Source organism: Ovis aries, chromosome 15, assembly GCF_016772045.2.
Source record: "Ovis aries strain OAR_USU_Benz2616 breed Rambouillet chromosome 15, ARS-UI_Ramb_v3.0, whole genome shotgun sequence".
NCBI lineage: Eukaryota > Metazoa > Chordata > Mammalia > Artiodactyla > Bovidae > Ovis > Ovis aries.
Window position 1 is genome coordinate 16662363 of NC_056068.1, and position 27089 is coordinate 16689451.

The following is a 27089-nucleotide window of genomic DNA, read 5'->3' on the forward strand; positions in this document are numbered from 1 at the left end:
CAAACCGTTAGACAGACTCATCAATGAAAAAAGGAAGAAGAATCAAATCAACAAAATTAGAAATAAAAATGGAGATATCACAACAGACAATACAGAAATACAAGCGATGATAAGAGACTACTATGATCAACTATTTGTGAATAAAATGGACAACTTGGAAGAAATGGAAAAATTCTTAGAAAAGTATAACCTTCCAAAACTGAACCAGGAAGAAATAGAAAATCTGAACAGACCAATTATGAGCACGGAAATAGAAACTGTAATCAACAATCTTCCAACAAACAAAAGCCCAGGATCAGATGGCTTCACAGGTGAATTCTACCAAAAATGTAAAGAGCTAATACCTATCCTACTCAAACTCTTCCAGAATATTGCAGAGGAAGGTAAACTCCCAAACTCATTCTATGAGGCCACCATCACCCTAATACCAAAACCAGACAAAAATGCCACAAAAAAAAAAGAAGAAAACTCCAAGTCAATATCACTGATGAACATAGATGCAAAATCCTCAACAAAACTCTACCAAACAGAATCCAACAGCATATTAAAAAGATCATACATCATGACCAAGTGGGCTTTGTTCCAGGGAGGCAAGGATTCTTCAATATTCACAAATCAATCAGTGTGATATACCACATTAACAAAATGAAAGATAAAAACTATATGATTATTTCAACAGATGCAGAGAAACCCATTTAAGAACTTAAAAAAAAAAAAAAAACTGTCCAGAAAGCAGGAATAGAAGGAACATACCTCAACATAATGAAAGCCACATATAACAAACCCACAGTGAACATTATCCTCAATGGTGAAAAACTAAAAGGATTTTCTCTAAAATGAGGAAAAATGGGTGCCAGGCCTAGCCACAGCAATCAAAGAAGAAATAAAAGGAATCCAAATTGGAAAAGAAGTAAAACTCTCACTATTTGCAGATGACATGATCCTCTATATAGAAAACCCTAAAGATACCACTGGAAAATTACTAGAGCTAATCAATTAATATAGTAAAGTTGCAGGATATAAAATTAATACATGGATATCACTTGAATTCCTATACACTAACAATGAAAAAACAGAAAGAGAAATTAAGAAAACAATCCCATTCACCATTGCAATGAAAAGAATAAAATATTTAGGAATAAATTTACCTAAAGAAACAAAAGACCTATATATAGAAAACTATAAAACAATGATGAAAGAAATCAAAGATGACACAAATAGATGGAGCAATATACCATGTTCGTGGATTGGAAGAATCAATGTAGAGAAAATGAGTACACTACCCAAAGCAATCTATAGATTCAATGCAATTCCTATAAAGCTACCAATGGTATTTTCAACAGAACTAGAACAAATAATTTCACAATTTGTATGGAAACACAAAAAAACTCAAATAGCCAAAGCAATCTTGAGAAAGAAGAATGGAACTGGAGGAATCAACCTGCCTGAATTCAGACTATATTACAAAGCTACAATCATCAACACAGTATGGTATTGGCACAAAGACAGAAATATAGATCAATGGAACAAAATAGAAAGCCCAGAGATACATCCATGCACTCCTGGACACCTTATATTTTTGACAAAGGAGGCAAAAACATACAATTGAGAAAAGACAGTCGTCTCTCTAGCAAGTGGTGCTGGGGAAACTGGTCAACCATGTGTAAAAGAATGAAACTAGAACTCTTTCTAACACAATACACAAAATTAACTTCAAAATGGATTAAAGATCTAAATGTAACACCAGAAACTATAAAACTTTTAGAGGAAAATATAGACAGAACACTTAAACCACAAGAAGATCCTCTAGGTCCCACCTCCCAGAGTAATGGAAATAAAAACAAACATAAACAAATGGAACCTAATTAAACTTAAAAGCTTTTGCAAATGAAGGAAACTATAAGCAATGTGAAAAGGCAGTCTTCAGAATAAAAGAAAATAACAGCAAATGAAACAACTGACAAAGAATTAATCTCCAAAATATACAAGCAGCCCATGCAACTCAATACCAGAAAAACAAATAACCCAATCAAAAAACGGCCAAAGAATTAAACAGACATTTCTCCAAAGAAGACATACAGATGGCTAATAAACACGTGAAAAGATGCTCAACATCACTCATTAGAAAAATGCAAATCAAAACCATGATGAGGTATCATCTCATGCCAGTCAGAATGACCACCATCAAAATGTCTACAAACAGTAAATGTTGGAGAGGGTGTGGAGTAAAGGGAACCCTTTTACACTGTTAGTGGGAATGCATACTGGTACAGCCACTATGGAGAACCATATTGAGATTCCCTATAAGACTGCAAATAGAACTGTCATACGACCCAGCAACCCCAGTGTTGGGCATACACACCGAGGAAACCAGATTTGAAAGAGACACATGTACCCCAATGTTCACTGCATCACTGTTTACAATAGGTAGGACATGAAAGCAACCAAGGTGTCCATTGGCAGATGCATGGTTAAGGAAATTGTGGTACATATACACAATGCAATATTATGCAACTATAAAAGGGAAGACATTTGAGTCAGTTCTAATGAGGTGGATAAACTGGAATCTATCATACAGAGTGAAGTAAGTGAGAAAGAGAAACACCAATTCAGTATAACAACACATATATATGGAATTTACAAAGATGGTAATGACGATCCTATATGCAAGGCAACAAAACAGACACCGATGTAAAGAACAGACTTTTGGACTCTGTGGGAGAAGGCAAAAGTGGGATAATTTGAGAGAATAGCACTGAAACATGTATATTACCATATGTAAAATAGATGACCATGCAAGTTCAATGCATGGAGCAGGACACCCAAAGACAGTGCTCTGGGACAACCCAGACAGATGGGGTGAGGAGGGAGATGGGTGCGGGGTTCAGGATGGGCGGACACATGTGCACCTGTAGCTGACTCATGTCGATGTATGGCAAAAACCATCCCAATACTGTAAAGTAATATCCTTCAATTAAAATAGTTAATTTTTTTTTTAAGTCAAGAAACAGGATTCTGGCCCCACACAAGTGAGGTACACATGGAAGAAATTATTTCAATATACCCAGACGCTTGCATCTTTCTAAACTTAGAAAAGTGTTAAATTCCTTAACTTGAAAGATATATGATTTTCCCTAATTAACAGTAATCTTTGACATTCAGACTACCTGCCCCACTGTATTGCAAACTCCTACATAACTTGACTGCTTCCCCCACTGCCTCAAAGCAGTTTCTCAGGACTACTTGAGATGCTGTCTCCTGGGCTTGAAGTCCTAAACATTCCCACAAAATAAAACATAACTGTTAATTTCTAGGTTATGATTGGGTCTTTTTTTAGTCAACATTCTAAGCCTCATTTTTAGAAATAATAATGTTGAGAGGCATATAACATATCAGTATGTGTGCTGCCAAAGGGAGCCCAGCACACAACATATTAAAAATATAAAAATTAAGGCTAAGATAAAAGTCATGGTACATTTTATCTACTGCAATTACCAATAGCAAATACAACAGTATTTACTTAAGTATTTTGTTTGAACACAATCAGGCCACTTTTTAAATCTAAGAAAGGTTTCTCATATCTACAGTATGCCCCTCCATAAACAAACCAGATTCTAAATACTTAATATAAAATTTAAATATTCATTTTTGCTTCTATGGTCAAGTAATAGAAAAATGTGAAATAACAGTATGGTGGTTCCTCAAAAATCTAGAGTAGCTATATGTCCCAGCAATTCCACTCCTGGGCATACATCTGGACAAAACTATAATTCAAAAAAATACACACACACACCAATGTTCCCAGTAGCATTATTTACAACAGCCAAGACATGGAAGAAACATAAATGCCCATCGACAAATGAATGGATAAAGAAGATGTATGTGTATATAAACACACACACACACACACACACAACGGAATACTACTCAGCCATAAAAAATGAAAGAATGCCATCTGTAGCAACATGGATCGAAACAGAGATTATCATTCTAAGGTAAGTGAGAAAGAGAGAGACAAATACCATATGATATCTCTTATATATGGAATCTAAAATATGACACATATGATCTTATTTACAAAACAGAAACAGACTTACAGATATAGAGAGCAGATTTTTGGTTGCTTGCCAAGGGCAGGGAAGTAGGAGAGGCATGGTTTGTGAGTTTGGTGGGGTTACCAGATGCAAGCTACTGCATATAAAATGGATAAACAACAAGGTCCTACTGTGTAGCACAGGAAACTATATTCAGTATCCCATAGTAAACCATAGTGTAAAATATATCACATATATATATAACTGAATCACCTCGCTATATACCAGAAACTAACACAACATTGTAAGTCAACTATACTTCAATTAAAAAAAAAAAGAAAACCTCTGGATCTAATATAGGATTTCAAATAAAAATCATTCCAAAATTCATTTCATGCAATTTCTTACATTGTTCAACATGCTGGAGGAAAACCCAATGATAATATTCTCTGATTAAGATTTATTTTTAAACCACATAATTTTAAAAAACTGACCACAAAAACAAAATATGAAAACAATCTGCTTTGCAAAATCTGAAAGCTTAAGTCAGATTTAAAATTAAGTACATATAGACACTGAGAATCATAACTTATAAAACATATCTTTAATAGAGTTATTTAAAGTTTCCTTTGAGTCTTATTTTAAAAAACATAATTTTGACATACACTCACTTACTTACCCACAGCGTATCTAGACAAAACTGTTGTTGCCTAAACAGGTAGCAAATGAATATAATAGCAGGAGATGAGATGTTTAAACATCAAAGTTCATCTCAATATACTTCATTTCCATGGGTCAGTGGTGAAAAGATGGAATAACCCCTATAGCAATTTGGTAAATCAGTCTGTCAAACTTTTATTTAAATTCGTTAACTGAATTTATTTAAATAAAATCAAATTTTAAAATCCACAGAATCATGCTTGACAACACAGATATAAAATATGAACATATTTCTACCAACACAGAAAGTTCAACTGACTATCACCACTATAAAGCTTCATGCATCTTTGGTGGCTAAAGCTGTTCCTCCATAATTGTGAACCTTGGCACACAATCATTTGGATCACAATTAATTCCTAAGTGATTAATTGAAAGCTTCTAGGTAGACACTGTAAAATAAATCTGAACCCTTAACAATAAATACTGAAAAACACAATTAGACAGCAGGGTTCCAAAATAAATAAAATATATAATAAAGATATTATTAGTTTGGTGGGACCAGCTCCTCAGAAATAATAAGCTATATCTAAATTATCTCCCTTCAACTACTAGTCCCATGCTTATACAATACTAGGCATTTAAAGAATGTTATAAAGAAAAAGGGGGGAGAGATTGCTTAAGCCCCAAATGGGATGTCCAAAAGTCTACAACTGAAACTTTTGACTTAGATATGAAAGAAAACTCACACAAAAGCAAAAACCATTTTTAAAAAGATACCTGTATGACATACCTTTTTCCACAAAATTCAAGTACAGGATGATCTTTTGTCCTAAATCATCCACTATTTCTTTGCCATTGAGCGTATCATAGGCTTTCTTGGATTCTTCTACAGTTTTGTATCTTACACATGAGTAGGGTTTATTAGGTGGCATTAAGAGAGCATCCACCAATCCACATTTCTCTAAAACTGGGAGCAGTTGGTTCCTACTCACTTGATTACCCAAACCACCATTGGCAACAATCAGACTCTAAAAAGACAAAAAAAAGAAAGTAACATGAGCAGTTGATATCAATCTGTTATTTTTAAATAACATTTTAAAACAAAATATTGCAAATGATACTGATTTTTAAATAGCCTTTTAGTGACCATAAACACAAATTAAAAGTTAACTTTCACTGTTCATAAATTTAACATAATGAAACAGAAAGAACAGGTAGAAAGGAGAAGAAACAAGGATTTACATAAATCTTGCTTTTTGGCTAGACACTGTGCTATATGATTTTATATTCAATCTTCAGTAAAACAATCTTCACAACAATCCTTTGTGTGCTGAGTCACGTCCAACACCTTATGGCCCCACAGACTGTAGCCCACCAAGCTCTTCTGCCCATGGAGTTTTCTAGGCAAGAACAGAGGAGCAGTTTGCCATTTCCTACTCCAGGGGATCTTCCCAACCAAGGGATTGAACCTGCATCCCTGAAACTCCTTCACTGGCAGGTAGATTCATCACCAGCACAACCCAAGAAGCCCTCACAATAATCCTACAAAGTGGGTAATATTAGTCCCACTTCATATGGTAAGAAACTAAAAATCAGAAAATGAGGTTAAGGTAGTAATTAGTTGGGGTTGAGTTTAAAATTTACTTCTGTCAGTTTCCAGAATCTATACTTTTTGATATAACCATTATACAATGTTTACTAAAAACTAAAGGTAAAGGTACTGGCTCAAAGAAGAAAAAAAAAACAATTACAAGTTCTATTGAATATGAAATAGGAAAAGTTTCCTGTGTCTGGATTATCCAGTCATTTTGCAATTAAATTTTTTTTCTTTGAAAATATCATGCTTATTTCCTTGTCATTTGCAATCCTGCTCAACTTTACTCAAGGAATTTGGTGGGGAAGAGGTCTCCTATTTTTATCCTAATACTTGAAGCCTTATAGTCTCTGTACTTAAAAGCATTCTTCACCATGTTAAGATCTTGAAATTCTGAAGCATAACAAAAGTAAACAACTAATCGTCTACCCGCATCAGGTTCATCATTTACACCAGATATTGGCAAAGCTTTTCTGAAAAATGCCAGAGAGGAAATATTCTAGGTTTCACAGATCATATAAGGCTCTGTCACATAGTCCCATTAATTATTTTTTGCTGTTGTTCAGTCATCCAGTTGTGTTCAACTCTTTGCGACCCCAGGGACTGCAGCATGCCAGGCCTCCCTGTCCCTCATCATCTCCTGAAGTTTGCCCAAGTTCATGTCCATTGCATCGGTGATGGCATCCAGCATCTCATTCTCTGACACCCTCTTCTTCTGCCCTCAATCTTTTCCCAGCATCAGGGACTTTTCTAATGAGTCAGCTGTTTGCATCAGTTGACCAAAATACTGGAGCTTCAGCTTCAGCATTAGTTCTTCCAAAGTGTATTCAGGGTTGATTTCCCTTAAGATTAACTGGTTTGATCTCCCTGCTGTCCAAGGGACTTTCAGGAGTCTTCTCCAGCACCACAGTTCGAAGACATCAACTCTTTGATGTTCTGCCTTCTTTACAATCCAGCTCTCACAACCCTGCATGACCACTGGGGAGACCACAGCCTTGACTATACAGACCTTTTGTCGGCAGAGTAATGTGTCTGCTTTTCAACACGCTATCTAGGTTTGTCATAATTTTCCCGCCAAGAAGCAATCATCTTCTGATTTCATGGCTGCAGTTACCACCTGCAGTGATTTTAGAGCCCAAGAGAAGGAAAGCTGTCACTACTTCCACCTTCCCTCTTCTATTTGCCCTGTAGCAATAGGGCAGGATGCCATGATCTTAGTTTTATTAATATTTAGTTTTAAGCAAGCTAAATCACTCTCCTCCTTCACCCTCATCAGGAGGTTGATCAAGAGGTTCTTTAGTTCCTCTTCACTTTTTGCCATGAGAGTGGTATCATCTGCATAACTGAGATTGTTGATGTTTCTCCCGCCTATCTTGATTCCAGCTTATAACTCATCCAGCCTGGCATTTCTCATAATGTGCTCAGCGTACAGGTTAAATAAACAGGGTGACAGCAGACAGCCCTGTCATACTGTTTTCTTAATTTTGAACCAATCAGTTGTTTTGTACAGGGTTCTAACTGTTGCTTCATGACATGCAGAAAGCTTTCTCAGGAGATAGGCTAAATGGGTCTGGTATTCCCATCTCTTTGAGAGCTTTCCACAATTTGTTATGATCCACACAGTCAAAGGCTTTAGTGTAGTTGATGAAACCGAGATAGATGTTTTTCTGGAATTCCCTTCCTCTCTCTATGATCAGACGAGTGCTGGCAATTTGATCTCTGGTTACTCTGCCCTTTCTAAACCCAGCTTGGACATCTGGAAGTTCTTGGTTCACGTATTGCTGAAGCCCAGTGTGCAAGATTTTAAGCATGACCTTACTAGCATGGGAGATGAGTGCAGTTGTCTGATGGTTTGAATATTCTTTAGTACTACCCTTCTTGGGGACTGGAATGAGGATTGACCTTTACCAGTCCTGTGGCCACTGCTGGGTCTTCCAGATTTGCTGATACACTGAGTGCAGCACTGTGATAGCATCATTCTTTGGGGTTTTGAACAGCTACTAGAATTCCATCACATCCACTAGCTTTCTTAACAGCAGTGCTTCCTAAGTAAGGCCCACTTGACTTCACACTCCAGAATATCTGGCTCTGGGCTCTGGGTAACTGACCACACTATCATACTTATCCAGTTCATCAAGATCTTTTTTGTACAGTTCCTCCATGTGTTCTTTCCATCTCTTCCTGATCTCTTCAGCATCTAATAAGTCTCTATTTAGTTATAATTTTTTAACAACCCTTAAAATGTAAAACTCATTCTTAGCTAACAAGTCAGATTTGACCTGAAGACAGATTTGACCTGTCTGACAACACTTGATTTATATGAAGCTGGAGTTTAGAACATAATGTATCAGTTTCATATGTATAAAAGGAGAAGGTTCATATCTAGAACCTTGTTTTAAAAGAATGTAAAAGAAATTATTATAAAATTGGATAATAAGTAAAGCTCTGCTCTGTTATGGGGCAGCCAATAGTTTATATGTACGGTGGCTCAATGGTAAAGAATCCATCTGCAGTGCAGGAGAAACAGGTTTGATCCCTGGGTGGGGAAAGTGCCCTGGAGAAGGAAATGTCAACCCACTCCAGTATTCTTGCCTGGGAAATCCCATGGACAGAAGAGCCTGGCAAACTACCATCCATGGGGTTTCAAAAGAGCCAAACAGGACTTAGTGATGAAAGAACATGTAAGTATACACACACACACACACACACACACACACACACACACACACACAATAAACATACTAATACAATACTAGAAAATATGGTATAAAATTTAGTCTCAGATGGTTTACCCTGGACCTCACTCAGTGAGATTATAAACTAAAGTACCAGAATAGCTTTGGTCATATGTAGCCATAATACAAAAATATTTCCAGTATTCCCAAATCTAAGGAACTACAACAGTTCTGTAACTGACAAGGATCCATACCCCACCTAGGAATTGGCGAAGACAGTGAGAGGTGACCTGAGGAGTAATAGCAGTACTCAAAGATGCTTTCCAAGTAATTTGTGGGCAATGCTAAAGTCAAACCACACAAAAACAAGTGCAATGCAGGAGGGAAGGGAGGAACTTACTTACTATTACATGTGGGCTATACAATTAATGCTCACTTTAATAAACAGTTGTTCAATCAAGCAATTTTTCCAGTAATATGAAGAAAAGAATTCAGATTTTTTTCAAGTTATCTTCAGTCCTGATAAGTTGAGGACCATGGCTCTAGAAAAACCTAACAATCACTATAACATTGTACAAAGATACCTACATGTATGCGTGCTAAGTCGCTTTAGTCGTGTCTGACTCTGTGCGACCCTAGGGACTACAGCCTGCCAGGCTTCTCTGTCCACGGGTTCTCTAGGCAAGATCACTGGAGTGGATTGCCATGCCCTCCTCTAAGGGATCTTCCTGACCCAGGGATCAAACCTACATCTCTTAAGACTCCTGCACCAGAAGGTGGGTTCTTTACCACTATCACCATTGGGAAGTCTGCAAAGATATCTATATTTATGACATACGGTAAAAAGAGCATTTGTTCTCTAGATATATAACATAATTGGAAGTCCTTCTACAAATGTTTTCTCTTCCTTTAAAAATACTGAAATATATACAGTGGAGTATTACTCAGCCATTAAAAAGAATACATTTGAATCAGTTCTAATGAGATGGATGAAACTGGGGCCGATTATACAGAGTGAAGTAAGCCAGAAAGAAAAACACCAATACAGTATACTAACACATATATATGTAATTTAGAAAGATGGTAATGATAACGCTGTATGCAAGACAGCAAAAGAGACACAGATGTATAGAACGGACTTTTGGAATCTGAAGGAGAAGGAGAGGGTGGGATGATTTGGGAGAATGGCACTGAAACATGTATACTATCATGTAAGAAACGAATCGCCAGTCTATGTTTGATACAGGATAAAGGATGCTTGGGGCTGGTGCACGGGGATGATCCAGAGAGATGATATGGGGTGGGAGGTGGGAGGGGGGTTCAGGATTGGGAACTCATGTGCACCCGTGGCGGATTCATGTCAATGTATGGCAAAACCAATACAGTACTGTAAAGTAAAATTTAAAAAAAAAAAAAAGGAAAAAAAATACTGAGGAGGAAGAAATAATCAAGTCCAAATAAAATGACACTTTAGGAGCCATGAAGATGAGGTTAAAACTTCTAAAGATCTAAAAGAAAAGTTCATCTCAACCAGAAACAAGTTTCAGAGGCAGCAAAGAAACCCATTTCTTTTCTTACTACTTTTCTACACAACCCCTGTAAGGGAAGGAAAAAGCCAGTTATGCTTGAGAATTGATGAAAATAGAGTATGTCATTAATCTTCTGAAAGCCTCACAGCCTCAGTGGCTCTTGGCAGTGAGTGTGTGCATATATATTAATTCTAATCTATTATCTACTCCATCCTTTTTTGTGGGATTTGGTTCAAATTATCTGAAGTTATTCATTTGTGTGTGTGTGTGTATGTGCTTTTATCGAAGGTCTACTTCAGGAAAGGAAAAGCCCTCCACTAGGCTGGTTTTTAAATGATGCCTTACAACTGTTTCTTCAGTGCTTAGTGCTTGATAAGGATTTTGCATCTGCAAAGCACATTTCTAATCAGCCCCATCTGGGCCCTCCTGCTGTCCATTACAGAACCAGGCCACAGGAATGCATCTCACACCACAAGCAGCTTGCCTAATTACATTAAACTGTATTTCATCGGTTGTGGAGCCCACGAGCCACCCAGCATCATCAGCACAGGCAGCGGGAGCAGGAGTACCTGGAGTCCCATGATCATGAGGGAACAGTACAGGAACCCGGGCGTGAGGCACACTGCATGGACACCACGGGTGGGTGAGCCTGAAGCTATTAGTATGTAAGAAAATCAACGTAGGGCTAATATTAAACCTCCACTCATTCCTAAACTGTGATGCAGCACAGAAGATAGAACAAGAGTGACAGAAGAGTACTAGTCTGAGAATCAAGAGATCTAAGTTTTGATCTCAGCTTCACCTTCTAAACTCTATGTCTTTGGCCCTCAGTAGTAAGCTTCCTTACTATTCTTATCCTATATCTTTACAATCAGAAAGAATATCATAAGAATACTTTATACTCATATGGTATTTTAATGACTAGGAACTACTATCATATACATGTTCTCTTTAGACTCTAACAACCCAATGGAATAAAAAGGTATGCAATAGTATGTCCTTACAAGTGAAGAAAGCTGAGGTCAAAGGGTATTGAAAGTGAAAGTGAAGTCGCTCAGTCATGTCAGACTCTTTGCGCCACCGTGGACTGTAGCCCACCAGGCTCCTCCTTCCATGGGATTCTCCAGGCAAGAATACTGGAGTGGGTTGCCGTTTCCTTCTCCAGGGGATCTTCCCGACCCAGGGATCGAACCCAGGTCTCCCGCATTGCAGGTAGATGCTTTAACCTCTGGGCCACAAGGGAAGCCCCCTCAAAGGGTACTGCTCATGTACAAATAAGTGGAGAAGCTAAGAGTTAAGCTAACTTCTCCTCATTCATAGCCCAGGAAGGGTGTGTGTGTGTGTGTGTGTGTGTGTGTGTGTGTGCGTGTGTATGTGTGTATACATGCATACATACATATCATTTAATCATTGCCCATCAGATAATAAAAAAGTTTTATAAATAAAATCTCAAATAAAAAATGTTTCACAGCGTATAATCAAAATACTTTATAATAGAGATGAAGTTAGGAATAGAAGAAAGAAGATTGCATTACTGTACAAAAGATCTAGCTTTAGATTTCGATTCAGCACCTTATATCAATGGACATATCACAACCTCTCAGAACCTTAGTTTTCTCATCTATCTCATAATGACTTCTAGGAAATTAAATATAATAATGAATACAAGTATGCTTTGTAAACTGTAAATAGATGTATAGTGTTATTGTTGTTAATGCAGAATTGCAGCTTCCTCTAGCTCAAACAACACAATCAATGGAAATTCAAACAATACTAGGCTATGTCCCAAAATAGAAAATTAGAAGGTCCTATCATATATATACATACATTTAACAGATTATAACACATGATGGAACTTCTTCTCTGAGCAATTATTAACAATGCTACTTGGAACACAATAACATGGCAATACATTTAAATTCAAATTATAATAATAGTTCTAGGTTACCTGAGTAGCATAAGATACTGTCTCAATGCCTTCATGTCTCAGCAAAGTATGCCTGGCTTTAATTTGTTTCCTTAACAGTTTCTTCTCAGTTTTACTGAGTTTGTAATTACTTTGGTGGTTGCTGTTCATGACAATACTGGGGAAAAAAAGGAAGGACAAAACATCAAACTTAGGAGTCAGAAAGGGATAATTATAATACTGTTCATGTATTTTATACTTTATAACTGTTTCTATGTAACAATTTTTAAACGCCTACTATACTTTTCACCAACCAAGAGAAGTGAGAACAAACAGATCCATGGACAACAAAGGAATATTTAAGAAGGTAACAAAAGAGCAAGAACATCTAACAGCATCCCTGGTAGGTTCTACAAAACAAGCCAGTGCTTTAGTGCTATTAAGTGGGCTGTTTTCCCATATCCAATCTCTTTACTTATGAAGTCATAGGTAAAATGCGCCAGACAAATCTCACATGTTCTTGTTGTTGTTCAGTCACTAAGTCATATCCTACTCTTTGCAGCTTCATGGACTGCAGCACACCAGGCTTCCCTGTCCTTCACTTTCTCCTGGAGTTTGCTCAAACTCATGTCCACTGAGCCAGTAATGCCATCCAACTGTCTCATCCTCTGCTGCCCCCTTCTCTTCCTGCCCTCAATCTTTCCCAGCATCAGGTTCTTTTCCAATGAGTCAGCTCTTTCCATCAGGTGGCCAAAGTACTGGAGCTTCAGCTGGTTTGATCTCCTTGCTGTCCAAAGGACTCTAAACAGTCTTCTACAGCATCACAATCCAAAAGCATCAATTCTTTGGCACTCAGCCTTCTTTGTGTTCCAACTTTCACATCCATACATGACTGCTGGAAAAAACCATAGCTTTGACTATATGGACTTTGTCAGCAAAGTGATGTCTCTGCTTTTCAATATGCTGTCTAGGTTGGTCAGAGCTTTCCTTCCAAGGAGCAAGTGTCTTCTAATTTCATGCCTACAGTCACCATCTGCAGTGATTTTGGAGTCCAAGAAAATAAAAGCTGTCACTGTTTCCACTTTTTTCCCATCTATTTGCCATGAAGTGAAGGGACTAGATGCCATGATCTTAGTTTTTTGAATGTTGAGTTTTAAGCCAGCTTTTTCACTCTCCTCTTTCACCCTCATCAATGTTAGGAAAGGAAAAAAAAAAGAAAGAAAGAAAAAATTCACAGTAGCATATACAGTATGATTCCATTATATAAAGTTCAAAATTCAAAAGTAAGCCATATGTTGTTTAGAAATACACATATAGCATAAAAGCAAGAAAATAATAAATACAAAGTAGAGAAGTTATTTCAGGGTAGAAGAGAGAACTGCGATATGAAAGGGACACATAGAAGTATTAAAAGTATTTAAGCTAGGTAGTGGTTTATGTGTTTATTATTTTTTTAAACTGTGTATGTTAAATATTTGGTATCTATAATTTTTAAAATAACAGGTTTAAAAACACCATAGAATTATGTTTTCATTTTTTTAAAGATATGTCAATCAGTAAGTAGTTCCTGAGTGCTTTCCCAAAAAGGTCTTCACACTGTCCAAATCAGCACCCTGCATCATGCTTTATTACAGAAGCCTATTTTATTTTGCTCACGGAATTTAACAAAATTTGTGATGATTAATTTGTTGGCTTAATTCCTCCATCAGGATGTAAACTCCAGGAGAGCAGAAATGCCAACACACAGCAGGTGCTCAACAAAAGTTTGTTGAAGGGATAATCAAACAATGAGTGAATACACACGTCTACTTAAGGACTCAGCACTCTACAGCAAACAATACATGGTTTATGCTTTCAGTACAGGTTTATAAGTTAGTTGAGGAAAACAGACAAACATTAAACAATGAAAAAATATGACATATCTTTAGGTAATTCAGTGTTAATGTTCTTTAAGACTGATATAAATTAGAGACAAAAAAGATAAGATTGATGTTAACTGGGAAAGTTTGGGAGAACTTCAAAACAGAAGGGGACTTGAGATGAGTATCAAAGGACAAGAAGAATACACAGTCATACGGAAGGGAAGGGATCCAGAGAGGCAATAAAGAACAGAAATGGATGTGTCTGGCAAAGACACTGAGTAGCAGACATAATTTTTTAGAAGAGAGAATGCTGGCTGACCCACCAATTCCACTCTTCACCCACTTGAAAGTCTTTAAAGTTAGCAAACAAAATAAACTTATGAACTTAAATAAAAATCATTTCAAAGCAGCTCTGAAACAGTCAAAACTCTATTAGTTTTTATATACAGAATAAAAATGTTGAGACTATTGAAAAAAACAGCAGTAATCCAGCTTAAATAATACATGTAGTACATGAGACAGGAGGTAAGGCCAGTAAAATAGGCAAGCTGGACAGCACAATAGGGAAATGAGAGGCAAAAGGACTTGCAATAATCCAGTTTAACAAGTAGAAATGCTGGTCTCATCTAGGGTGAAGGCTGTAGAAAGAAGGAAAAGGGAAATAAGGAGAGAGGGCAAAAGATAAGTTCAAAACAATCAAAATAAGCTGTGATGACTACTCAGACATGAGGAAGAGAAGAATCGGACTGGTGGCTCAGACAGTAAAGAATCTTCCTGCAATGCAGGAGACCTGGGTTCAATCCCTGGGTCAGGAAGATCCCCTGGAGAAGGGAATGTCTACCCACTTCAGTATTCTTGTCTGGAGAATTCCACAGACAGAGGAGCCTGGTGGGCTACGGTCCGTGGGGTCACAAAGAGTGAGATAGGACTGAGTGACTATCACTTTCACTTTAACATTGACTTTACTAACAGGACAGAGTGAGTGACAGAGAGGCTATAGTAATATCATTCCAAATTCTGACTGCAAAGTCAGAAGATGGTCAGGAAGAGCAGATCAGTAGGGGAGGTGATGAGTCAGATTTAGGATATCATACGTTTGAATTACTGGTGAGATACACAGTTTCAATGCCTGGCTGGCAGGTGAAAATACAAAGTGGAAAAAGGAGAAGAAATAAGGTTAGAAAGAAAGTTTTTGGAGTCATCATTAAATAAGAAGGAGATAGCTGAATATACATTTTTAACACTGCACTAATTATTTGTTCTGTTTGTCCCCTTCCACTGGACTATGAGCTCTTTAATGACAAAAATTAAATCATATTTTTGTTTCCCTACAGCCTCCTCAGACAATATAACACAGTGTTCAGAGGTCAAAGTTCTAGTTCAAAGCTCAGCTTTACCCTTTATTAGCTATAATGAACTTGCGTGAGTTACTAAGTTTTTTCTATACTTAGGTTTCTTCACCCATAAAATAGGAATAATAGTACCTATTCGTGGCACATAACTCCATCCAAATCCTGCACTAAAAAATGTGACCAAACTCTACCATGGTTTACAGTAGCATAAAGCCATATCTTAGGATGATCCCAGCTTCTCATTACAATGATTGCCTGAACCTAGAGGTGTATCAACAGATGAATGGATAAAGAAACTGCAGTACATATATACAATGGAATACTACTTAGCCATAGAAAGGAACACATTTGAGTCAGTTCTAATGAGGTGGATGCACCTAGAGCCTATTATACAAAGTGAGTCAGAAAGAAATATATATATATATATATATATATATAGTATTATCGCATATATATGGAATCTAGATGGATGGTACTAACAAACTGGTTCACAGAGCAGCAATGGAGACACAGACATAGAGAACAGATTTATGGACAAGGGTGGGGGAGAAGAGGAAGAGGGTGAGATAAATAGAAAGAGTAGCATGGATGCATCGGAGAAGGCAATGGCACCCCACTCCTGGAAAATCCCATGGATGGAGGAGCCTGGTAGGCTGCAGTCCATGGGGTCACTAAGAGTCGGACATGACTGAGAGACTTCACTTTCACTTTTCACTTTCATGCATTGGAGAAGGAAATGGCAACCCACTCCAGTGTTCTTGCCTGGAGAATCCCAGGGACGGGGGAGCCTGGTGGGCTGCCGTCTATGGGGCCGCACAGAGTCGGACACGACTGAAGCGACGTAGCAGCAGCAGCAGCAGCAGCAGCATGGATGCATATACACTAACATATGGAAATAGACAGCCAATGAGAATTTGCTGTATGACTCAGGGAACTCAAACTGAGGCTCTGCAACAACTTAGAGGGGTGGAAATGGGTGGGAGACAGGAGGGAGATTCAAGGAAGCGACATATGTACACCTAAGGTTAATTCAAGTTGATGTATGACAGAAATCAAACCAATATTGTACACCAATCATCAATCAATTAAAAATAAATAAGTATTTTTTTTTAAATGGATGACTAAGAAAACTTAAAATGCTGCCAGGAAATTTTATTATTTGTTCTAGCAACTCATAACAATAGGCCTCTGACCTTCCTTTTTTTTTAAGGTACTTATTAAAAACAGCTTACAGTTGTGAACATGTATCAGTATCTCTTACAATTCAGAAGTTTTTCTCTCAAGGACCTGAGTGTTATTCTTTTGAAATGTTTTTTTGGGTTTGTTATGTTTTTTGTGTTTTGCTTTTCTTTTTGGCTGCACCATTTGGCTTGTGAGATCTTATTTCCCTGACCAGGGATTAAACCTAGACCCTTAGCAGTAAAAGCATGGAGTCCTAACCACTGAACTGGTAGGGAATTTCCCCTTTGAAATGTAATCATCGGGAAGCACAGGGCCTCTATGACCATCTTTGTGACAGGATGGAATCCTAACTTTGGTAACTGCCAGCTAACAAACAGGTGGCCTAAGTGCATTTACACTGACCAACTACACTGAGCCGGTGCATCAGGAAGATCCCTTGGAGAAGGAAATGGCAACCCATTCCAGTATTCTTGCCTATAGAATCCCTGGACAGAGGAGCCTGGCAGGCCACTGCCCAGGGGGTCGCAAAGAATCACACAGGACTGAGACTAACACTTTCACTCTACTGAGCACCCCGCCACACACACCCTAAGCACTTACAAACAAACTGTAACAGAGCTTAGCTCTTTCCCCTACTGTCAATAATTACCTGAAGAAAATCTGTTTTCACTATTTTAACTAACGTCTGGCTGTGCTACTCTCTGACACAATTTCATAACTTTATTAAATGATTACATATGTCTATTACTAAATTACTGTTAATTTCCAGAAGAGCCAGATGAGACTGGTTTAAAGACCAAGAAAAGCTGAGGGGGCCTCAGAGAATTATCTTATTGCCATTCCATTCCAAGATCATCATTTTTGCAGTCAGCAATGAAGAATGGGGATGAATCTAAGAGTTTTTTTCTAAATATGTTACACGAGCAAAGACTGCCAAGTGGAAGAAATGAGAAAGAAAAGAATCTGAATACATTGTTTTAAGTCTGACAGTAAGAGTCCGGCACCAGTAGATGGAGCCTCATAATAACATTTCTGGTATCTCCTTTCCCTTCTCCTTCCCTCAGTCAGGCAATAGTACTACATGTGAAGACAGGTCTCAGTCACCTTAACAAGGAAAAGACTGATACCAGCTGCTGAGACGTGGAGGGGCCCCTTTCTAACAAGGCCAATTCCCTGGCCAAGGAATTTCCACTACTGCACAAAGATGTGCACATGCCTTGCCATGTTATGGGATGCGACAAGAGCAAGGTCACTATTTTATTGGAATATTAGCCATGTTGTATCTGGCCTAAGCACACTCCCCACAGGATAATAAGAATTTTGAGATCGCATCTACTCTGTAAGAAAGTTTAACCCCGATATATTCTATTGGATACTGCCCTAAGTGGAAATAATAATATATGTGCTATGCTCTCCTTGAATAAGAGAGCCTATAATGAACCAAGTAGTATAAACAAATGTTCCTGTGCTTGTACATAAATTAAATTAATAGCAAAGATTGGAAACAATTTGAGGCCTGGCTATAAAGTATATGGTACAGATATGTAAACTATACATACAAATTTCTGGGACATACAAGATTATCAGTAATATGGGTTGACTCAAGGAAGGGAAAATAGGAAGACTGGGTACAGGAACGAGGAGTGAAAGCTCCTCTTTTGCAACTTTTCAATTTAGTAGCTATTCAAATTGCACTATCTATTTAAGAAGGAAAAAAAAAAGATTAGAAAAAACTGACCCCCATCACTTGTCATATCACTTCACTTTAATTCTTTGAAGAACAACTACTCTATATTTTTTAATGCCTTCATTAATGTGTTTATTCTGTTTTCCTCCTTTAACTTACTAAAATGGAAGAAAAGCTATAACAAAGATGACTCGTTGGAAAAGACCCTGATGCTGGGAAAGACGGAGGGCAAGAGAAGCGGACAACAGAGGATGAGATGGTTGAACGGCATCATCGACTCAATGTATATGAGTTTGAGCAAACTCCCGGAGATAGTGAAGGGCATGGTAGCCAGATATGCTGCAGTCCACGGTGTCGCAAAATCAGACACCACTGAGCGACTGAACAATAAAATGATAGCAGAGATTTTTGTCTGTATTATTCACCCTGTAACACCCAGCACCTAGAGCAGGACCTAGCACATAGTAGCCAATCAATAAATCTTACTGAGTAAGCCTAAACTTACTGAATTTGCCATCTTACGTTCTAAACCTCTTCTTCAGAATTGAGTTTGGTGGCCCTCTTCAATGTTTTCATTAATACAGGATGTGCAACTATATCCCTGCATTTTCACATCATATTATAACTACTTTGTTGTGTGCTGCGTTCACCCAGAAGGCTGTCGCCTAATTGAAGGCACAGAATTTGACCGCCTGGCATTCAGAAAGTACACAGCAAATATTTCCTAAATGAAATCAGCCAAAACTATTGGCTCACACTACGAAAAGCACAAGAGTCTCAGGTATTACTCAAAATAAAGGGCATAGGAAGATACAGTTTTGCAAGCTGCTAGACTACCAGCAACACTCTCTTCACTGCACTGGCACGAATCAAAAAAACTCCTGAAGCTAACATCACAGACCAACACTCCCCAGATTATAGCCGCTTGTCTCCAACCCTCCAAACAAACAAAACAAAACAAAAAAACAGACTGACACAGGCACCACGTGAGCACATGCACCTCAAACTCGAACAGAACCACCGAACGCACGGACTCCCTACTGCCCACGGACAATCCCTCCTCTCCCTGGTGAGGTCCGAAGCTCATGGGGCAGAAAGAGGACACCGGAAGAGGCAACAAGGGAAAGCAGAGACATGCAGCCTCCGTTCCCACCAATAAGAAGGGCCACAAATCTCCACCTTGGCTCAGGCGCGGTTCTCAGCAAACGAGAGCCCTCTCCTTCGCCAGGTTCTCCCACTCTAACACAGAAAACCGCGGCGAGTACTCTCACACAACTCACCCTGGCGCCGCCATGTTGGAGAAAAACTGCACTACATTTCCCATGAGCCTGCTGGGACGATGAACTGCGCTCCCACAATCCCTTTCGCCTCCCAGAGACTAGCTGAGACTCTGTCTCTGCCAAGAGTCTTTGGTTACTGAGATGCCTCCTCTCCGTTCCAGTGAAAATTACTTTGTCTTTTGAGGGGGTATAGTAAGCATTGTGAGTGCAGCTTATTTGGAGTAGCTTCCCAAAAGGACATGGTCAAACAGGTTTGTGTCCCTCGGGCCCTGATTAGTACCCATCTCCCCCTTGGACTGCGTGTATCTTTCTTCCTGAGTCGTCTTAGGGGTATGGGAGCGAACTCTGGAGTCTGAAAGATGACTCGCAGGGACAAGAGAGAGGGAGGTGAATAGGTATGAAGGTGCCTCGGGAATAATGAATACCGCAAAAAAATGTGTGCAAGAATGTTGAGGGAGGTAGGACAGGAAAGATGGGTTGTCCTACCTATATAATGGAAGACTTTCCACCATTCTGTTGTGTACGCCTAAGGGGATCCCTGAAAGGGACTAATATGATCAGAGCTTCTGGTGGAAGGAAGAAAGAGAGACTAAAAGAAGACTAGGTAACAGGTTATTGCAGTGCTGAAGTGAAAAGGGAAAAGATTTGGTAGCAGATCAGAAATAAAAGACACCAGGAGATGATTATGGTTAGCTATTGTTCCTGCTGTAATGTTATTTGTGTGATGTGAATGTATTATAACCACTCTGCTTGCATTGATTATAAGCTGTGTAAGTGCAGGGAAGGAAACTTGGGGGTAGGAAAGAAATTACTTCCTTATGGTGCTGCTGCTGCTGCTGCTAAATCGCTTCAGTCGTGTCTGACTCTGTAACCCCATAGACGGCACACCCTGCTCCTCTGTCCCTTGGATTCTCCAGGCAGGAACACTGGAGTGGGTTATGGTGCTGATGTGGTGCCCCCATTTGCACCATACCACAGTGGACTATCAATAAAACTTAAGGTTGGCTGCCCAGGAAAAGTGGCATTAATAAGAGTGTTGTTGAGTGGATGAATGATTTATATGGAGAAAAAATTAAAAGGAAGAAAGAACAAGACGCAAAGGCAGATAGGCGGCCACTGCGATAGTCCAGTAAAAAAGAAGGTGAGGCTAAAACTGAATAGCAAAAAGGAAGAGGTAACATCAAGCTAACGATATCAAATCAAGTTGATATTGCACATTGCAAACTACTGTAGAGGGCATAAGAGAAAACCTGTTCAATTTTCACGTTGCAATCTTTCTTCTGCTCTACTGGATGTTCAAACAGACAATAACAGCAGCAAAAGGCATATACCAATAGGACTTTCTGTGATGACTCAAAGGCTTCAGTTCCCTGGTATGCTAGCCACTAGTGACATCTGACTTTTGAGCATTTCAAACGTAGCTAGTACAACTAAGGAACTGAAGTTTGATTCTTTTAGCTGATTTAAATGTAAAGAACTAGCTAGTGGCTACCAAACTGAACAATACAAAATATCACATTATGTCCTGCTAACCAATTTCAGTTTATTTCATCTCTATATCCACTCTGCTTGATGGTACTGGAGCTTTTAAAACTTCTGAATTTCTTAGCCTCTGTGAAACAACTCCTAGTTTTCTTTACACTTTCTGATCACTTGTTTTCAGAGATTTTCACTAACTTCTCTCTCTTTCCATGATTAAATGCAGGCAGTCCTACGTGTTTTGTGTTTGACCCTTTTATCTACAATCTCCCTGTCTGCGTCTTCAACAGATCTGTGAATCTTCTCCTAATTTTTATCTTCAATCCTTTCTTTCCTTTAGGAGGCAGTTTGATTTAGTAAAAACAATATGAAGACTGGAGTGTGTGACCTGAAGTAGAAATTGCAAAATAACATTTGCCATGTCAATCAATGGGGATTGATGTAACAATTTGACTACCATATAGAAGGTAGCTATTAGTGGTTGTTCATTCCTTTTCTACCCTCCTGATCCTGAGCAGGGAGGCCTGGCATGCTGCGATTCATGGGGTCACAAAGAGTCAGACACAACTGAGCAACTGAACTGAACTGAACTGATCCTGAGCTATAGACCCAAATTTCCAACGACTTGCTGTCCATCCATTCCTCCTTAAAAAAAAAAGTAGATACATATATTTTTTTTTTAATTTGGCCACCCTCATGGCATGAGGGATCTTAGTTTCCCAACCAGGGATCAAACCCCAGGCCCCTGCAGTGAAAGTGCCAAGTCCTAACCACTGGACTGTCACAGAAACCCAATACAGAAAAAAATTTTCATTCAAAGACAGCCAATCCAAAAAGTGGTGCTGGGAACACTGGACAGATACATGTAAAAGAATGAAAGTAGAACACTATCTAACACCATACACAAAAATAAATCCAAAATGGAGTCAAGATTTAAATGTAGGGCCAAAAATTATAAAACTATTAGAGGAAAAGATGCTCAACTTCACTCATTATTAGAGAAATGCAAATCAAAACCACAATGAGGTAACACCTCACACAGTCAGAATGGACAGCATTAAAAAATCTAAAAACAATAAATGTTGGAGAGGGTGTGGAGAAAAGGGAACCCTCTTGCACTACTGGTGGAAATGTAAACTGATACAACCACTATAGAGAACAGTATGGAGATTCCTTAAAAAACTAGGAATAGAACTACCATATGACCCAACAATTAAACTACTGGGCATATACCCTGAGAAGACCATAACTGAAAGAGATGCATGCACCCCACTGTTCATTCAGCAGTTTTTTTACAATAACTAGGACATGGAAGCAACCTAGATGTCATTCAACAGATGAATGGATACAGAAATTGTCGTTAGGTACAATGGAATATCACTCAGCTGTAAAAAGAATGTATTTGAGTCAATCTTTGTGGGGTGGATGAACCTAGAGGCTGTTGTAAAGAGTGAACTAAGTCAGAGAAAGACAAATATTGTATATTAATGCATGTATATGGAATCTAGAACAATAGTATGGATGAACCTGTTTGCAGGGCAATAATGGAGATGCAGACATAGAGAACAGACTTGTGGACACAGTGGGGAAGCAGATGGTGGGGAGAATTGAGAATAGCATGGAAACATATACATTACCATATGTAAAACAGATAGCCAGGGGGAATTTGCTGTGTAACACAGAGAGCTCAACTCAGTGAGCTGTGGCAACCTAGAGGGGTGGGATAGGGTAGGAGGTGAGAGGGAGATTTATGAGGGAGGGGACATATGTATCCCTGTGGCTGATTCATGTTAATGTATGGCAGAAACCAGCACAATATTGTAAAGCAATTATCCTTCCATAAAAATTTTTTTTTAATTTTTTATTCAATATGATTTATACAAGCCCTTATCTTTTGCTCAGAATATTGCATGGATCATTTTTCCCAGAGAAGATTACTCCCTGAAGTGATTTCCAGCTACATTAAGACCCTGATTTATTCATTGTGTAACTTCAGTGTCTTCCATAGTCTTGTAATAACAGAAATTCAATAAATGTTGAACTGAAAAGAAACCTAATTTGAAGACAGAACTCATTTTTACCTGAACCAAAAGCTTTACACCGTGATTTACAATAATTTTTCAAAGGTATTAAATGCTTGCCTAATAACTTACCTTAGTAAAACCCATTCTCAAGTTCATTATAGGTGAGTCCTCTGTGAGACTAGTGCAGAGGTTGGCATGATCTTTCCATAAAGGCCCATATAATAAACTCTCAGCTTTGAGGTCACATATGGTCTCTGGTCAGATATTCCTCTTGTTGTTGTTGTTGTTGTTGTTGTTGTTGTTGTTGTTGGGTGGCGGGGAGGGGGTGGGCACAAGTACAAATGCTTTAAGAATATGAAAACCTTTTGGATCTCTCTGTTAGTCCAGTGGTTAAGACTTTACTGTCCAAATGCAGGGGCACAGGTTCCACCCCTGGCTGGGGAGGATCCCGCATGCCATGTGGCACAGCCAAAAGCAAGAATATGAAAACCTTTCTTAGCTGCCTGGCTTATGCCAGCAGGATTTGGCTTATGGCTGTAGTTTGCTGACCCCTAGATCCTCTTTCCTGGACTCTATAATCCTGAATACAGTCTCAAGGTTAAGCTAAGATTGGCACCACAATATGAAGACCCTTATTACAAATTATAGTATAAACAAATTTAATCAGATTAGTCAATTACTACATTTTACAGGACGTGAGTTTGAGCGAACTCTGGGAGTTGGTGATGGACAGGGAGGACTGGCGTGCTGCAATTCATGGGGTCACAAAGAGTCGGACATGACTGAGCGACTGAACTGAACTGAACTGAAAGTAGAGATCTGTCCCGCAGTAGAGTTCCAAAAATTAGGGATAGGAGCAACATGTTATTTAGAATTGCTTTTAGTTGCCAGTGACAGAAAACTGAACTGATTGCTTGTAAACAAATAGTTATTTTTCCTCAAATGACAAGCTCTCCAGACAAAAGCAGTCACTGGCACTGGTTCCACTATTATAAAATATCATCAAGAGGATCTAGGTGCTTTCTAGTCTCCTGCTCCACCATCCTTAGTATGTTGAGTTTAATCTTCATTCTTGATGTCCCCTGGTTACAAGGTAGCTGCTGCTACTCCAGACACCTTGTCCACCCTCCCCCACACACTAGCATCTCTAGCTGGATACAATAAGCCGAGTCTCCATCTTTTCATCTGGGAAATGGAATCCCCCTCATTTCTTTAACTACATATAGCTTCCATATAATGTTATGCATGATAATAGACACCCAGAGATATCCACAGTCTAATCCTGCGAACTTGTGAATATGCAGATATAATAAAGTTTGCAGAACTTAAAAGAGATTATCCAGGGGCCCAATATAACATGATTCCTTAAGAGCAAAACATTTACCAAAGCTGGAGCAAGAAGAGATCAAGCAGAAGAAGTCAAAAGTTTCAACTGTGAAGGATTCAACACACTTCTACTTTCTGAGATGTAATGGTCCATATGCAAAGACTGAAGAGAGGCTCCTATGAGCTAACAAGGAAATGGGGACCTCAGTCCTACAACCACAAGGAACTGGTTTCTACCAAAAACTGAAAAGTGTGGAAGCAGATCTTTCCAGAGCATTTTCATAAGAGCTCAGCCAGTCAACACCTTGATTCTGTCCTTAAAAAACTCATAGCAGAGAGACCAAGCAAGCCAACCCAAACTTCTGGCCTATGTAACAGTGAAATAACAAATTTGTGATAATTTGTTACATCAGCAATAGGAAACTCTTATTACACATGCTTACTCCAGACCAATCATTAGCTAAAGGGAGTGGAATTACCATGACTACTTTAAGCTAGTGATGATTAATTCTGAGGGGCTGGTATGAGCCCCATACTCTCTGAGATTAAGAAGCCTTGATTCTATATCTGGAGAAAAATAAAATTAGGAGTCTATTAGCAAGAAAAAAAATAAGAGAACATCTGTTGGATAGACAGTTAACAGCATGCTCCACTGGGGATTGAAAATTTCATTCGGCTGGATTATCATAATATGGTCTATCTCAAACCCTAAGAGAAAAGGATGCTAGAAAGAGGAGTACTCTCATCAACTAATAAATATTCAAAGGTAGCATTCTAATAGTTATTATATTTCACTCAAGATTCCTCGCTCAGAAAACACTGAAAATGTTCCCAAAGCCTTGAAAATTGTTAATATTATGGTTCCAAAATATAATATGATTTCACTACAGCTTCAAATTCAATTCCTAGGACTTCCCTGGTGGTCCAGTGGTTAAGAATATGCCTGCCAACACCTGGGACATAGGTTTGATCCCACATGCCATTTGGCAACTAACAAGAAAAGCCACTACAATGAGAAACCTCCAAACAGCAACTAGAGTAGCCCTCACTTACTGCAGCTAGTATATTGCCACTCTGCTTATTTAACTTATATGCAGCTGGAGGAAGCACAAGCTGGAATCAAGATTGCCAGGAGAAATATCTATAACCTCAGATATGCAGATAACACCACCCTTAAGGCAGAAAGTGAAGAAGAACTAAAGAGCCTCTCGATGAAAGTGAAAGAGGAGAGTGAAAAAGTTAGCTTGAAGCTCAGAAAACTAAGATCATGGCATCCAGTCCCATCACTTCATGGCAAATAGACGGGGAAACAGTGGAAACAGTGGCTGACTTTATTTTTCTGGGCTCCAAAATCACTGCAGATGGTGATTGCAGCCATGAAATTAAAAGACGCTTACTCCTTGGAAGGAAAGTTATGACCAACCTAGACAGCATATTAAAAAGCAGAGACATTACTTTGTCAACAAAGGTCTGTCTAGTCAAGGCTATGGCTTTTCCAGTGGTCATGTATGGATGTGAGAGTTGGACTACAAAGAAAGCTGAGGGCCGAAGAATTGATGCTTTTGAACTGTGGTGTTGGAGAAGACTCTTGAGAGTCCCTTGGACTGCAAGGAGATCCAACCAGTCCATCCTAAAGGAGATCAGCCCTGGGTGTCCATTGGAAGGACTGATGCTGAAGCTGAAACTCCAATACTTTGGCCACCTAATACGAAGAGCTGACTCATGTGAAAGGACCCTGATGCTGGGAGGGATTGGGGGCAGGAGGAGAAGGGGACGACAGAGGATGAGATGATTAGATGGCATCACCAACTCAATAGACGTGGGTTTGGGTGGACTCCGGGAGTTGGTGATGGACAGGGAACCCCTGCAGTTCATGGGGTTACAAAGAGTCGGACATGACTGAGCGACTGAACTGAACTGAACTGCAACTAGAGAAACTCTGCACACAGAAACAAAGACCCAGCCAAGTCAAAAAAAGAAATTTTAAAAAATTCAATTTCTATACTTCACCTACGAAGTTCCTAATTTCTCCTCCTCCCTCGACCCCCCACTACAGACCATCTGTTTTTTGCTACTTCCTGTATTTCCCTCTCTGTCCCTAGTGACAAGTGTGTTTGTTTTGCTTTTTTTCTTTTTCCAATTTTTGATCTTTAAAAGACACAGTTTTATTTCTCAGTCTTTCCTCTCCACTTATTTCATCAATCCTGGATAACTGACAAATTTATATGAAATTTCCTTTCCAAACTTCACCTTCTCTGCTGCATCTTTGGATTGCTTTCTTCTTGAAACTCCATCAAGAACGTATTATTTAAAACCACTTGATGTTCTTTGTGACATTTTGAGGATTGAATGCATTATTCATTGCTATAGTGATAAAAATTCAATGAAAAGTTTGCAGTTTTATAAGTCATATGATGAAAGTATTGCCATGCAGTAGCAGAGGCAAAAGTAATAAAAAAGAAAAGGAGCCAGCCTTTAATATGTAATATAAAACATAAA

At 38.7% G+C, this 27089-nt stretch overlaps 1 protein-coding gene and 1 long non-coding RNA gene across 2 annotated transcripts in view; one reads left to right on the top strand and one right to left on the bottom strand.

Annotated features, from left to right (window-relative positions):
* Positions 1–19789, bottom strand: part of ALKBH8 (alkB homolog 8, tRNA methyltransferase) — a 137113-nt gene extending 117324 nt beyond the window's left edge. The window contains exons 1-3 of the mRNA XM_027979164.3: positions 19762–19789; positions 12441–12576; positions 5485–5722 (exon numbers count right to left, since the gene is read on the bottom strand). Coding sequence (XP_027834965.2) covers positions 5485–5722; positions 12441–12576; positions 19762–19775 — 388 coding nt within the window. The 5' untranslated portion in view covers positions 19776–19789. The remainder of the gene's footprint in view (positions 1–5484; positions 5723–12440; positions 12577–19761) is intronic.
* Positions 19790–19861: 72 nt separating this feature from the next.
* LOC132657811 (uncharacterized) lies at positions 19862–23292 on the top strand. The gene is made up of 2 exons (XR_009596491.1): positions 19862–20012; positions 21581–23292. It is a non-coding gene; the product is annotated as an uncharacterized LOC132657811 (long non-coding RNA).
* Positions 23293–27089: the final 3797 nt, after the last annotated feature.